Raw genomic sequence first — 14,064 nt, 5'->3', positions numbered from 1 at the left:
GACACTGCTCGCCAGCCAGTCTCGTCGAATTCATCGCGCCGGAATTTTCATCGTCGAGCCGAGCGACTCGTCTGGCTGGCCCAGCTACTGTTCAGCGACCGGCCGACAGCTCGAAATGGGCGGCAAGATCACGACGATCGGTCAGCTGCAAGGCAAGAAGCAAGGCGGCCACAAGGCGTCAAAGCAGCTCCATCCCAAATCTCGCCGTGCGCAACAGCTCATCCGCATAGGCCTGCGAGATCAGCGCATCAGCCATGTCAGTCGGATCGCTTCAGAACCAGATGTATACCCCACTGAGGCAGTGTACGACAGGGCAAGAAGGAGCGTAGGGAGATCCACAAGACAAAGACGGAGCGTTACCTCTGGTTCGCGCACGCGATGGATCCCGAGGAAGAGTCCATGTCGGTCGAAGACATTCACGAGCTCATCAGGCTCTACTTGAGCCGGCACGACGAAGAGATTGCCGAGGAGGTCAGAGCGAGGAGGAAAGGTCGCCCGAAGAGCAAGCGACACGAAGCGCTCGAGACTGACCGCGATGGCGGCAAAGCAGACTACAAGCTTCATGGCTTCGGTCAGTCCAGCCTGAGCACCTCTGCACATCATCTGACACGCTCTGGCTTTCTTGTCTGCCAGTTGTGCCCGACTTGAGCAGCGTCGAATGCGTCAAGCAACTCGGACTCTGGACGAGAGAGGACTCCGGCGCACAGCAAGGTTTCCTGCCTCGCATACGACTCATTCGCCTCTACAGCCAAGACTCGGCACAGCACGACCAGATCGTCGTCGTACAGGAAGGCATCAAGGAATCCTTCGCTCAACGGTCTGTCATGCCAAAGAGCAAGAAAGCCTCTCGACGGGATGCCGGCAAACCACAGGAGGAGTCCACCAAGCGGCTGCTCCACATGGCCGAGCAGCGCAAGGCAGCTCAAGCCGATGCATCTTCCGTTCCTCTGCCTGCCATGGACGTCGATGACGCTCTGTAGAACCCCCGAGGATGTCTGTTGTAGCTCTTTCCGCAAAGCCCTCTGCAGAATAGTCTGCGCGTCACGCCTTCCTGCTGAACATGAGCGAACGACACTCGGCCGCCCTGCTGGCCGCGCAACTCTCTCAGCGCTGTCAGACTCTGCTCAGCGATGCACACAGAGCGCAGCAAGGCGATGCCCCGCCCATGAATGCGCTCAGACACGATAGCATCACCCTCGGCAAGGTCCTATCGAAAGAATCCAATGCCATCTCGCTCGGTCTCAAGCCGCCTCAAGAGTCATGGAAAGTACCTTCAGAGCTCCTTCGGGGCTGGCAGAGCACAGTCGACAAGATCGGCATGCTCCTCGCCTGGACAAACGCGAAAGCGACCGATTTGCTCAGAAAAGAGCTCAACTTTGCCTTGTATTCCTTGCTGGAAGCGATAGAAACCTTTCTTGCTTCGCTGTCCACGCTGGCCAGTACGACTGCAGCCTCGTCGGGCAGCAAGCGACAGGATCTGCTGCAGGCGACGAGCAGGCTGTGGACATCCGTAGAACAACTCGAACTCGTCTCGACGGATGAACGTGAAGCTCTGCGCAAGCACTGGAAAGCCTCCCTAGGGCAACTAGACGATGCATTGCTCGAGCTAGAAGACTGGCTCGGGCAATCTTCGACGGCTCAAGCGGATGACATCAGCACAGCAACTCACCTCGAAGCGATGGACCATTTCGACTTGGATTCGGACGAGGAACTCACAGAAGTCGAACGTGAGCGTGCTCAAGCAGCCCTGACACTGCTTCGACTAGCCCGACTACTCCTCAAGCGCCTGATCACTCGCTCGCTGGCAGATCAGCTGGGTGCAAGCCCGCCAGGCGATGATGTCTACAAGCGTCTGGCCGGTACAGCGAATGAGATCTTTGCTATCTTTGACGACTTGGCGGCTGCCCTGTACGGGCCTCAAGACCTTGACGAGCTTCGTGATGCCGCTGCGTCACTCTGCAAGGCTTCACAGATGCTCGCCACAGACGCTGTCCAGCTACATGACCATGACATCGTCTCGGATCTCGCCAGCTTAGACGTCTCTGCAGACAAGCAGAAGCAGACGCTGAGCGAGCCTCAGTGGCTGCAACTCTGCTCGCGTGAGCTCGGCAGTGCCCATGCACGACTGCTGGCCATTGCATGATGTTTACATTCACAAGCATTTCGGTACAACATGTCCGGGTGGCATTCATGAGTGCATCTGAGCGCTTTTGCCCAGTATTAAGCGGCGCTTGGCTGCATCGTTCTGTCCTGCCGATTTGGGACTAGCCAGGGGACTGGCCGGAGGTGATGGTAGGTGCTTCTCGATGTTGGCGAGCACAGAGCTGCGTCGATGAGTTGATCCGGGCGAGCCAGTCGAGCGTGTACCGCCCGAGTCCTCCGACGTTGCATGGCTCAACCGTCGCAACCCGCCTTGTGAGTCTTCCGTCATCGCATATCGACTCCAGCCGTCACGGGATGGACTCGACCCGACGCAGGGCGAGACCGCAATCTCATCGATCCGGCGCTGCTCTTCTTCGTCTCCATCGTCATCTTCCGGGTCCGGCGATCCCTCAGCAAGAGGCAAGGGCGACGCCGTCCGCTGGAGACCCAAATCTGGCGCGGGTCCCTCCATCTCATCGAGCATGTCTGCCGATACCGAGCTTGTCGAGAGGGATTTGGTGTGGCTTTTACCATTCGTTGCCTTGCCATTCGCGTGCGCGCTCGAAACTTCCGACGCTTGCCCGTGCTCATCATCGAGGACTGAAGCGCGACCGCTGTTCGGGCTCGAGGAGTCGCTGGAAGCGATGGGTGAATCCTTGGAGGCAGAGCTCAGTGTGTCTCCGTCAAATGGCGGCAGTGAAGATGCTTTTGCGCGGTTGGTGCCCGACAAGATACGCAACCTGCTAACGATACCCTTGGTTTGAGGATCGCTGGTCTGACGGCGGTCTCGAACAGCATAATCGCGAAGCTGATCCTTCAGATGTCTGTACCATTCAGTCAGCCAGCCCTCAAAGTCTCAATTTGCGTCAACGCACCTTGGCTTGCGGGCAGCAGAGGTCAAGATCTGACCTAGCAGCGAACCGGATTGGCTCCAGATCGAGCGTGTAATGTCTGTATGGGAATCAGCGGCAGTCCTAGCGCTGGCGGACCGGCTAACCCTTTTTGAAGGCGTTCATCAACTCCAGATAGGAGAGGACGACGTTCCGACGGTGCAGGTCGGGCGCTTTCCAAATCAAATCGTACATGTCGACCAATGGAGAATCTTTCTGACCCTACGCGATGATTTGAGCCATGGCAGAGTGCACAGGGAGCAGGCCATACCTTGTAGGAGAGACACAGGATTGTTGGCGCGACCTCGACGCGAATGAAGACGCGGTTCTGAGAAGCCCGTGACTTCATCTCGTCAGCATCGAGCGCATCATCAATCAGATCTCTCGACAGAAAGGTGGCCGACATGACGCGACCAAGATGAGGCTTCGAGAATTCTGCCAGCGCTGGTGTCGGTGGATGACTATCAGCTGGCATGGAATTTGTGGAGGAGAGCGTGTAGCTGCGAGCGCGAGATTCCGATTGGCGACCTTTCGCAAAGACGTCATCAGAGCTCGCATTTGAGTGCAACGACATCGATGAGCGATTTCCTTCGAGCAGCAATCGATCGCGCTCATTTTCTTCGTCCGGCTCGTCGTCTTCTGGCGCTATCGTGTGCTCGCCCTGGCTAATCTCCTTGACTTTGCGCCGCTGCGCGAAAATGTAGTCCATGATCTTGCGTCCCAATTTATGCTCGATATTGAGTCGAATGGGATGAATCCGTACTTCCAAACCTTCGATGATCGATATGCCGCCTACCGGCGCGAGCGTGTTCCATAGCACAACCATGAAGAGGTCCTTTTGCACCAGAGGATTATCACTTGCGCCGTCTGTTCTGTACTTACTGATAATTTCCGGGAACAGATGAGATGGGTTTGGATTAAGCCCGATAACGTCTGTGATCACGAGCCGGTTCGAGACTGTGCTATCGCGCTTGCTAAGCCAGCTGAAAGCAACGCCGCGGACAGACCACTTTGCAAAAGGATTTGACTCAGGATCGATCATTGCCCATGTAAGCTCTGAAGCTCGCGCATCGAATTGAATGCCCTTTGTGCCCTTTTTCTCGTCTTTCGTATTGGGCGTTGAGTCTTGCGAGGCAGTGATGGCATTGATTAGAATATTGAGCTCGCCAGCCAGTCGAAGCGTCTCGGCTTTCGTCGTGTAAAATTCTCGGATCTCATAGTCTTCGAGCTCGTTGAGAACTTCGATGTACGACGCCAGGACGTCAAATTTCTCACGGATACGCAGCTGTAAGTCTTCGACAAGATCGGTCATGCCCGCAAGGTCGGAGAAATCATGGGTGAAGAGAAGTGCCTCTAGCTTTTCGGAATGTTGCTTATGCGCAGGATCAGAATATAGGCAGAGATCAGTGACGACGTTGTAAAGCGCCGCAAATTGATCGGGATTGGCCGTCACGGCGAGCTTGTCAAACTCGACAGTGACACTGTCGTGACCACTGCGCATGCGTTCGCTCGTGTCTGCGCTGTCAGAGACACCAATTTTGCCCATGCGCAGCTGATTGAATTTGTCGTATCGCATGACCGCACTGGTGACAGGCAGAATGCGATCGAAACCCCACGGCTCGAGCTTCTTGTCGATAAGAACTTCCAGAGGCACGAACAGCGCGCCTTTTGCGGATGTTATTGGATGGCGCCCATCGACTGGATGGAAGACTTGCACGCCGTCAAGCGTAACGTAGCTTCGGTGCATGACATGTGAATTTATAGGATCGTCTTGATGCGCTTCATCAAGCACTGAAAAGACTTTAGCCTGAGCTCTGAAGGCTGTCAGGACAATTGTAGACGCGGTGTCTAGCTCGCTGCTGAGCGCAATCTGCGGCTTGAGCAGCATAATCAGATAGCTGTTGTCGAGACTGTACGCGTCCAGCAAGCCTTCCGCGGCGTCTTCTTCCGCGTTGACGTTCTTTAGCTGATGGCGTGTGCCGACCTGGTAGCCTGTGTCTGCTTGGTCATTACCAAGCAATTGACTTATCATATGTGCCGCCTCGGCGTCTACGTGATTGTCGTCCTCTGTTGGCACGTGAGCAGCTGAGTGTCTGCCCTGCGCCCTTGATTTCCGGCGATTGTGCGCTGGTCTCTCCGGCTGATGACGGTCCATGAGGTCGCGGATGAATCTCAGCGCTCGCGCCGTCATGTGATCTGTCGGCAACGTCAGCCCAATTGCAAAGTATTTGCAGAAGTGTCTCACAAGTGAATCCTTTGCGTTGGCGCGAGCTATAGTAATACTTGAGCAGGACGTCACGCGTTGAGTTGGAGATGAATAACACCGGATTGTGCACCATGAATCGGTTAGTCCATCGATCCCAGTCGTCAAAGGTCGTTGCGGATCGCGATTGATAGTAGTCATTTTCTGAGCTATGACCACTGCTTTGCGGCATCGTCGCCTCTTCCCAAGGTGGTCCCTGACCGAGATCACCGTTATCTGCCGGCATGCTGGAATCCTGCGAGGCATGATGCCCATTGGCCTTGTGCTTCGAGAACATGCTATCTTTGACATCAGACATGCGTTTGATCAGGACATTCATCGAGTCTTCGCGTTTGAGAAGCTCGATCAGCTTGTCTGACTGCACTTGGTGCGCTGGATCGGTCTGCTCGGAGCTCATCAGATACATTTATCCATAGCAGGAGCAGTGCGCTGACCGCTGATAACTTTTTCAATAGCTTTCGACAGACCTTCGACTCGTCCTGCAGAGCCTGCAATCGATTCGCAGCTTCCTGAATTTGCACATCGATAGCACCATCTGCTCGGCCAACGAGACACTTGTGTGAGGGTTCGCTGCCAAACTTCGAAGTCGCAAGAGTATGACCGCGATCGTCAGAGTCTTCAGACTCGCTGGCCGTGTCTTGACTTGTGCGTGACTTGTCAGCAGTAAGCTCGCTGTGCTGCTTGTTCTTGGGTTGCGTCTGCTCAGCGTTTGGGGGCTTGCGATAATAAGTCAATCGTGGGCACGCGAGAGTTCGCAGCAAGCGGACGCCAGGCGCCGAATCCGGCGGCAACGCATAATTGACGTCTTCGAAATCGTCCAGATCGAGCCAGATACGGTCCTTGCCATCTACGCCTTGACCAGCGTCTTGCTTAAACACGTCCTCAAGGTCCTCGCTGGCATCCTCGGGCACGATGCCTTGCTTCAACGGATCATCGAAGCGGGCAGAGATCGCTCGCAGATCGACATCACTACAGTCGACCTCTGCCTGGAAGAAAGCCTTGTGCAGGGCCGTTCTTGTTTCTTGCAAGTCCTCTCGCCACACCTTCTCTTCTTGTTCGCGCTGATGTAAATCTGCGTTGAAGCGACCGATCTTACCTTTGACACCAAGAATTGTCGTCTGACCTTTGCTCCATTCTGCCCAAGGCTCCTGGCGGTAAGTGTGTGCGATGAAGATGGGCGCAAAACTAAATCGATATTTGATAGTTGCACAATGTTTCCCAAATTTCTTAGAAGGCTCTGCCGCCGTCGGGAAGAGCTTTCCCTGACGGATTGGCAGCGACATGGCGCTCTCGAATAGGCCCCACCATGCCCAGAAGTGTGTGAAGCCTTGTGGGGTCAGATGCATACTGTTGTACCCCAGTCGTGGATCATTGGCGTTCTCCATAGTGTTCATAGGCGAGACGATAGACAGCGAAAAATGAACAAAGTCTGATCGGAAGCCGCCGAATGAATCGATGATCGAGCCATCTTTTCGTCGTTCGATCTTATCGGCGGCACGCGTCTTCACTCGCCAGTGGGGTATAAAGTCAAAGTGGCGACATTGACGATGAAAGGGTGAACCTTCGCATTGGGAGCAATCGTGAGGCGTACATGTACGCTCCATGACCATACCCATGCCCCATCGCACCCCATTGATGAATTTTGCACAGACTTTGGTAAATTCTGTCATTTGACCGTTTTGCTGAGCCATATCGGCATCCATGGCACGGTGCCGAGCATCGTAAGAATATGCTACTTGTTCAGAATCGCTATCAGCATCGTCGGATCCTTTCGGCGATTCGACAGCCTTTTCGCGTGTGGCACCCGTAGCAGCCGAATCGGCGAAGTTCTTCAGATCAGGCACGGCGAGAATAAAGTCGTAACTCTTAACTTGGAAGAATTCTCGTTCTGGGTTCTCGTGGCCGAGCGTGAAGCGTACCTGTCGTCGCCAGACGAGCACGAACCCAGCGCCCTGTTTTCTCCGTTAGCGAGGCCATGTGTATGTGCATCGTACCCACAAAGCCAGTCAAAGAGTACGGGTCACGACCACCTTTGAGGTGCAAGCAGACGTCGCCATTGTCGACGAAGAGGACCTTAACTTTCCAGTGTAATATTAGTCGGATCTTGTCCCAAAAGCCGATCCGGTCTGACGGATCCGGCGTTGGCTTCGTGACCGTGTCCGCAATGCGCGTTACATCCTGTATGGCAGGTGAGAGTGAGTTGCCCCAGCCGAAGCGAATCGGCTGTCCAGATGACAACTTGATTGTGGGTACAGCGTAGGTCTTTGTCGGCATGGCTGTGCGGGGTACCTGGATGAAATATCCTTTGCTGATTGGCTGGTGAGAGCCTGGCGCAACGATTTCGCAAGGCACTCGTCTTATAGATGCGTTTTCCGGGAATTCTTCGCCAATGACAAAGTCTGTCTCCAATCGCCAAGCCTTGACACCTTCTTTGCCTGATCGCGGAATATGGGCAAGAGGCAACGGATAATCGCGCAAATTGACGCGCGCCTCTGACATATTCCACGAGAGATGGAACGGTACGAGCAGGACGAATTCAGTGTCCTCTGGCAGTCCTTTGCCTGCCTCGTGAAGGAACTTTGGAAGTTTGTCTTCGCCATACGAATGTTTGATGATCTTCATGTCAATGAAATGGAAAGTTGCGCGCAGCAGTGGTGCAGCCCTGGGCTGGGCGAGCAGATTAATTGGCAAAGTGTGGTCGATGAGCTTGTTCGGATTCGCGTCGTAAAGCCGTCGCAGCAAGTTTTCCTCCCTGCGGGATTGTGCGGAGCGAGCGTTACGCATGCGTTTGGCCCAATTAGTGGAATTGAAGGTTTGTAGCGCGCGGAACGCCTTATCGGGGTCGAACAGCTTAGTGCTATCTCTGCTTGGTCTGCTGTCGCTGCTATCTAGAGAATCAGAGCTGGCGTAGCCTGCTTGGCGACCCAGTTCTGATTCTTGAGCCTGGATCCGCTCGCGCAATGCACCTTCCCTTGCCAGACGCTCAAGCTGCTCCTCGTGGCCAGCTCGCCAAATGATATTGAGCCGTGTCTCGAAAGGATCGTCTTGCGCTTCCATTGCAAAGATCTTGAAGCTGATCGCGATCTGTGGCAGTCTTTTCGGCCCCTCTGGCTTCGGTTCGATTGCAGATTGGAAGTTGCCCTTGACAAACTGCGCAATCAGCTGCTTGGTCGCTTTGATAAGTGTCGCGACATTGTCGATGATCTGAATTCATATCAGTCCTGGTCAGGCAATCCAGCAAAGGACCTACTCTTGAGATCACATATTTAAATGGGATACGCAGACGCATGGCATCGCCATCGACAACCAGCGCAGACGTATGCCAGCCATCATTATTTGCAACGGGTCCCCATTCGAATCGTACTGCACGAATTCGGGCAAAATCATCCCATGCACCAAAGACGGTTGGAGATTCGACCGCAAGGACAGCGCGGTTTACCAGCACCTTGACACTTCTGCCGCCTTCAGGAACGTGAAGCTCAACGCGTCTCGCTGCCAGAAATAGCCTGACGTTCCTGGGCAACTTGATCAAGAGATGGACGTCTGATAAGTTGATTCGGGCGTGAATCGCTGGCTTAGAACCAGCCGACTTTGGTGTCAGCTCCACTGCAGGTGACGTTTTCGGTATAGTTTCCAAGATGCCGCGAACAGTCGACACTGCAAGTAAAGCGCAGTAGACGTGGAAGACGTCGACACGCATACGTGCGTACCCCGCTTCGACAGCAACGACAATTTCATCTTGCCGCTGATCATCTTCAGTCGGATTCTTTCGATCGCTGATCGTAATCCGCGTCGCAAACGCTGGCACGTAGAAAATGTCGTTGCCCATGGGCTGCGCCGATTGACTTGTCGGCTGTGCTCGACGATGACCCTCTACGAGGATCTCGCGGTTGCGCAGCTCCCATTCTGCACGGGTTGGCGCAGCTGGGCTATCATCTTGCGTCATGCCACGGGAAGGTCGAGAGTTCTCTCGGGCATCGGCTACGGGCTCCAAGCGAAGCTCTTTTGCTGTAACGAGAACAAGCGCATTGCGACTCTTCGCATTCCGGGTCAGCAAAGAATTAGCCTGGAGAGAGATGTCGTCTGAGAGCTGCAATCGCTGCCTGAGGGGATAATTGAGGATCCGCATGTGCGTCTGCAAAATAAAGTGGACCGATAAATTCTGTGCCGCTACTGTCGCGCCCCGAGGCACGTGCGGGTCATTGTGTGGATCTGGTCCGGCGATACGGAGCGCGATATTGCCGATACACAGTGAAAGACCAATGTTCCGAGGAAGCTTATTGACTAGTGTAACATGCTGCTCGGCTTCCTCGGGCTGCAGAGCAATCTCGGCTTGCACTGGACTGACAGGTCTAGCTTCCGAGGTTGCTGTGCCCACAATGATGAGCCCTTCTAGTGCGGCGAGGGCACTAGGCTTCCAAGCGTCGATGCCGAATGCGTAAACGCTGACATCGAAGTGGCCTTGTAGACTCGATCGTACATAGGTAGCTGTCAGAGGCGTCGCTAGGTGATAGTCAAAGTCTGAGTTGATGCTGCCTGATGCCGAGATAGGTCCGATAGTTATGAGACGTGTGATCATAGCTTGAGCAGAATGTTTGCCGCGTTCGTCGCCATCCTCTATCTGCAGCGAGATCTCGCCGATCTGGAAGATCAGAGTCGCGGTGCACACCGCTTGATGATCTGGTTTGTCTGGATCTTGCGAGCCAAGCTCTCCTCTCCTGTTTTTGTGTTTGACGTCCATATCGCCTGAATCGTCCGATCCGAGGACGACGTCGTCCGATGGGTTCTCTTCAGTCTGGTCCTCTTTGTACGCTTCTAGCGATTCCGCAAACAGTATCCGAGGTGCTTTGACTCCGCCGCGGCGGGCTTCTTGTCGTAAGACCCTACGTTGGCGCTCTGTCAACCGCACGATATGGTCACGAGAGCTTGAATCGATCTGTAAGCTCAGTCCCGCGTAATGCAAAGCCACGGGCTTGGAGCCATGCCAGCCCTTTGATGTCCCCGCATCGTCTTCGCCAGGGCCCCAGTGAGCCATCACGGCACGCTTCGGTCCACGCATGAGCACGCAGCCGGGCTCGACATTGAGCCCCATCGCGATGCACGGCAAAGTGGGGAGCTCGATGAGAGGCTTCGGTGGCGGCCCTTTGGGCTGACGAGATCGATGAGGAGCTCTGGGCACATTACGTACGTGCTGTAATAACGCATCCAACTCTTCATACGTGATGTCGCCATTCAACTTGCCCACCGCACCCTCGCACACGATATGACCGATATCGTCGATGCCTGCAGCTTGCAGAGAAGGTGGTAACCATGTCGAAGTAACATGCAGAGCAACTCTATCGAGTTTGAGTCGCTCAATGTCTGCTCCTGATGTGAGCAACATTTGACATATCACGTGATGACGCACCTTTTCGAGCCGGCTCTTCCATCGGCAGTAGGTCGAGGGAGGCGCTTTCGAAGCCAGCAGTCAACGTCAGAGGGATCAGGCGATCTCTGCCGATCCAGGCGTAATGCTTCTGGTGCTCGGCAGAATCTTCGCCCAAGAGGACGCCGACATGGATTGTGTGCAGCTGCAAACGCGGGACGAGGCTTGTCGGCGCTGTGAGGTTAGGCTGCCCAAGTGTGCATCTGACCAATGGCATCGTGAATTGGAAGGAGCGCAAAATTTGCAGCAGTTTGGCAGGCTCTGAAGATTCACGGGGCGTAATGCTCAGCTTGCTATCGATCGACGTTGTACTGCTGCGTCTCGATGACAGCGACTCTTCTGGATCAGGCTGAGCTGGTCTGATTGCCTTGAGGGCGCTCAGAAGATCCTCGAGCTGAAGCATATCGATGTGAAGTCCGGCGCGCTCGGCAGTATAACGAGCACAAGGGAATGTGATTGCTGCATCGATAAAAGGTTGCGCAGCCGAGACGTGCGAGCTGGCGAGAAAACGTATAGCCCTCTCGAGCGCGATGGATGCTTTGAATAACATGGGCCCTGCCATGCGGACGGCGGGGTCCTGAGACATGTTGCAAGCTGACAGCTTGACGTTGCGAATGCTCACGTAGACGAATGGTTCCCGACGCTCCCTCAGGCCAGTGCGATGACCTTGGACAGTCTTGACAGGATTGCTGCCGTTCCAGCCTACTCCCGCCTGCACAGAGACTTCGAGGTCGCAGATATCCGCGTAGCGTACCGTGACGTTTGCGACTTCGAGAGCGAGCAAGCTGACGAGTAAGGCTAGGATCTGTCCGAGGAGACTGCCTGTATTGGACAGCAGGCCGACGAGCAGCGAATGTGACTTGCGCTTCTTGTGCGCATCCTGACTTTGCGTCGTCGTGGAGAGCTCCTCAACGATGTCCTCCGTACTCGATCTCCGTGCTGGGCTTGTGCTCGTACCATTGGCGGTAGGCCGAGAGTTGTGCTGGGCTTCTGGCCGGGGCAAGATGACGAGCACGTCGTCGGCTCGCAGACCAAACCACCTCAGATAGCTGCCTCGCAAATCTGACTTGCCTATCGCTAGCCCGAGGCGTCTGATGCGGATCTCTGCACGGGCAGGAGCGCCAGGCGTCGTGCTGGGTAGCTTATAGACGATGTTGCGCCAACTGAGCAGACCCGTTCGGCGGATGCTGAGACCTTTGACGGCGTAGATTGCGACCAGCCAGGCTAGCGTGCGCAGTATGATGACCACGAGCAGCAGATAGACTGCCCATCTTGCTAGTGGCAGCTCTTGCAGACGTCTCATGTGAGCATGCTCTTGCCCGAGCAGTCTGTCGATAAGCATCATCGCTGCGGATCTGCTGATGCGCGCAGTGCGGTCAAGGAGTCGTGAAGGCTCTCCAGACAGCGGCAAAGCTCATGACGACCGTCGCCGTCTCTTTCGCTGAATGCCGCTACGTCCGGCCTCGGTCCAGTCGCGCCGCGAAGACGGTGCTTGGCAATTGAATTTGGCTGCGAGCCGCGAGCTCCGCGGCGTCACCCATTGTGCTACAACATGTTTGCAACCTTGCGATCATGGCCACGCCGCCGTCTTTCGTGTGCGGCCTTTCCACCATTGGTCTGTCCTCGCCCACGACCGCGTCCGCGGGAAGTGCCTCTACCTCGTGTGCCAGCTTGAGCGGGTGTTGCCGAGTTTGATTCTGGTGGAGCATTATCGGGCGCGGAGTAAGCGTGCTTACCGAGTATGCGATCCTTGCGCGGCTGTGGCACCACATCATTAGCCCTGAAATCTGCGATGACAAAGGGTAGGAGCGCACATTACGCTCCAGCATGACTCGCCAGCCCTCGAGAAGCTCGTCCGCCTGAACGCCTATCGAGTCCTTGAGCTGTTGACGAGCCTTGGACCGCCTGACTTCTGATGTTCGGTCGAAGACGGTCGGGTCGGCAATGTAGGCTTGCTCGAGCAGTCTTGCAATGCGGGGCGTGATGGGATTGGCAAGTGGCGGGCTAGGTGCACGCGAGGGCTGCTGCTGCTCCTCGTCTGAGTCATCTCGCTCGTGTCCGGCCGCTTCGTCGTCATCACTCAGGTAAGCTGGCACTCGCTTCGGCGCATCTGCAAACAGATCATCCTCATCTGACAAGGCTGCTTCTTCCTCCATTGCCGCCTGAGCCCGAGCAAGTGTGAGCGCTTTCATATTCTCGGTCATGGCGATTTCGTCCCGGGCCAGCGTTACAGGAGCAGACTGTTTGCCCAGCCGGACTTGTGATGCATCAAAATCGCCATCGAAAAGGGCACGAGAAGATGATATCGGTTGCCGAGCGGGCGCTGGGTCTGGTTCGGCCAGGAGCGTGTCGATGAGCGACATCTCAGCCTGCTCGGCTGTCATCGAGGCAAGAGGCTCCCGTGACAGCAAGGTGCGCGCACGGTCCAAGTCGCAGTCTGGTAGAATCTCTTTGACTTGCGACAAGATGACATCTGTGTTGTCCTGTTGGTGAGCGTGCCCCTTGGCGAGCTGGTCTGGCTGATCGCTCGCGAGCTCTTTGAGAGTGATGACCAGGTACTCTATGCGAGAATCCACATCTCCATTCTCTTGCACGAAACGGTCACTGAGCACCGAGGACAAGTGGGACTCGAGCTCTAGCTGAGCGATGAGCGGGACATTCCGCCTTGGGCGAGTGCGCTGATGCCTCAACAGCGCAGAGATCAGATCGAGACTTTGTCTGATTGCCATGTCGTCGCTGTGGTGTTGCCTTGCCGATGCGAGGACGAGGTGGGTGAACTCGAGCAGATCAAGCTGTGCGTCTCGGTAGGCATGCTCCTCCTGCTCGTCTTGCACGGACAGCTTGTCATACAGGCTCGCGACATCGGGCAAATAGTCCGGCGTAAGTGCGTAGAGCTGCGCGATATCGCTCGAGTGAGCTTGCAACCGTAGTAGCGTTGCAAAGACGGTGATGCCATCGAGTGTGGACGCCCGCTCTGCGAGCGACTGCTTGAGGTATTGCAATGATTGATCAACGCTGACTTGGAGCTCGTTGGTCAGCTTGGGCGATCGCATTGCCTCTCGAGCCAGACCATCGAATGCTTGCGAGTTGTACGCATAGCAGACTGATAGAGCGAGCAGAGCACGACTTGACAAAGCACTTTCTGATGCGAGAAGAGCTGCTGAGGGTGAAATGAGCTTGATCGTAGCAAGATTGGTTTCATCTGCGCCATCGAAGGAGTGCAGCAGTGCAAGATTGTCCAGCAATCGTGAGCTTTCATGATGGACTGCAAGATCCAAGCTCTGCCTGAGCTCTCGCGAGATCATCGTCGCAACGTGGAAAACCTTGGTCGTCGGCTGAGTCGC

At 55.4% G+C, this 14,064-nt stretch overlaps 4 protein-coding genes across 4 annotated transcripts; 2 read left to right on the top strand and 2 right to left on the bottom strand.

The window, feature by feature from the left end:
• Positions 1 to 115: 115 nt before the first annotated feature.
• Positions 116 to 980, top strand: L969DRAFT_16916 (uncharacterized protein; the record flags this gene model as incomplete). Its single annotated transcript, XM_014712886.1, has 3 exons — positions 116 to 256; positions 313 to 571; positions 634 to 980. 3 exons carry the CDS (start codon positions 116 to 118, stop codon positions 978 to 980), a joined length of 747 nt encoding a protein of 248 aa, XP_014568372.1.
• An 80-nt stretch (positions 981 to 1,060) lies between these two features.
• L969DRAFT_94066 (uncharacterized protein) lies at positions 1,061 to 2,143 on the top strand (the record flags this gene model as incomplete). Its single annotated transcript, XM_014713345.1, has 1 exon — positions 1,061 to 2,143. One exon carries the CDS (start codon positions 1,061 to 1,063, stop codon positions 2,141 to 2,143), a length of 1,083 nt encoding a protein of 360 aa, XP_014568831.1.
• Positions 2,144 to 2,188: 45 nt separating this feature from the next.
• Positions 2,189 to 12,065, bottom strand: L969DRAFT_94065 (uncharacterized protein; the record flags this gene model as incomplete). The annotated part of the gene is made up of 9 exons (XM_014713344.1): positions 2,189 to 2,966; positions 3,018 to 3,093; positions 3,140 to 3,254; positions 3,304 to 5,228; positions 5,278 to 5,677; positions 5,730 to 7,247; positions 7,294 to 8,499; positions 8,546 to 10,656; positions 10,703 to 12,065. 9 exons carry the CDS (start codon positions 12,063 to 12,065, stop codon positions 2,189 to 2,191), a joined length of 9,492 nt encoding a protein of 3,163 aa, XP_014568830.1.
• A 200-nt stretch (positions 12,066 to 12,265) lies between these two features.
• L969DRAFT_94064 (uncharacterized protein) lies at positions 12,266 to 14,025 on the bottom strand (the record flags this gene model as incomplete). Its single annotated transcript, XM_014713343.1, has 2 exons — positions 12,266 to 12,478; positions 12,535 to 14,025. The coding sequence occupies 2 exons, from the start codon at positions 14,023 to 14,025 to the stop codon at positions 12,266 to 12,268; spliced, it is 1,704 nt and encodes a 567-aa protein (XP_014568829.1).
• Positions 14,026 to 14,064: the final 39 nt, after the last annotated feature.

This window comes from Mixia osmundae (genome assembly GCF_000708205.1).
Source record: "Mixia osmundae IAM 14324 unplaced genomic scaffold scaffold_4, whole genome shotgun sequence".
Lineage (NCBI taxonomy): Eukaryota > Fungi > Basidiomycota > Mixiomycetes > Mixiales > Mixiaceae > Mixia > Mixia osmundae.
This window is presented reverse-complemented; position numbering and strand designations above follow the sequence as displayed.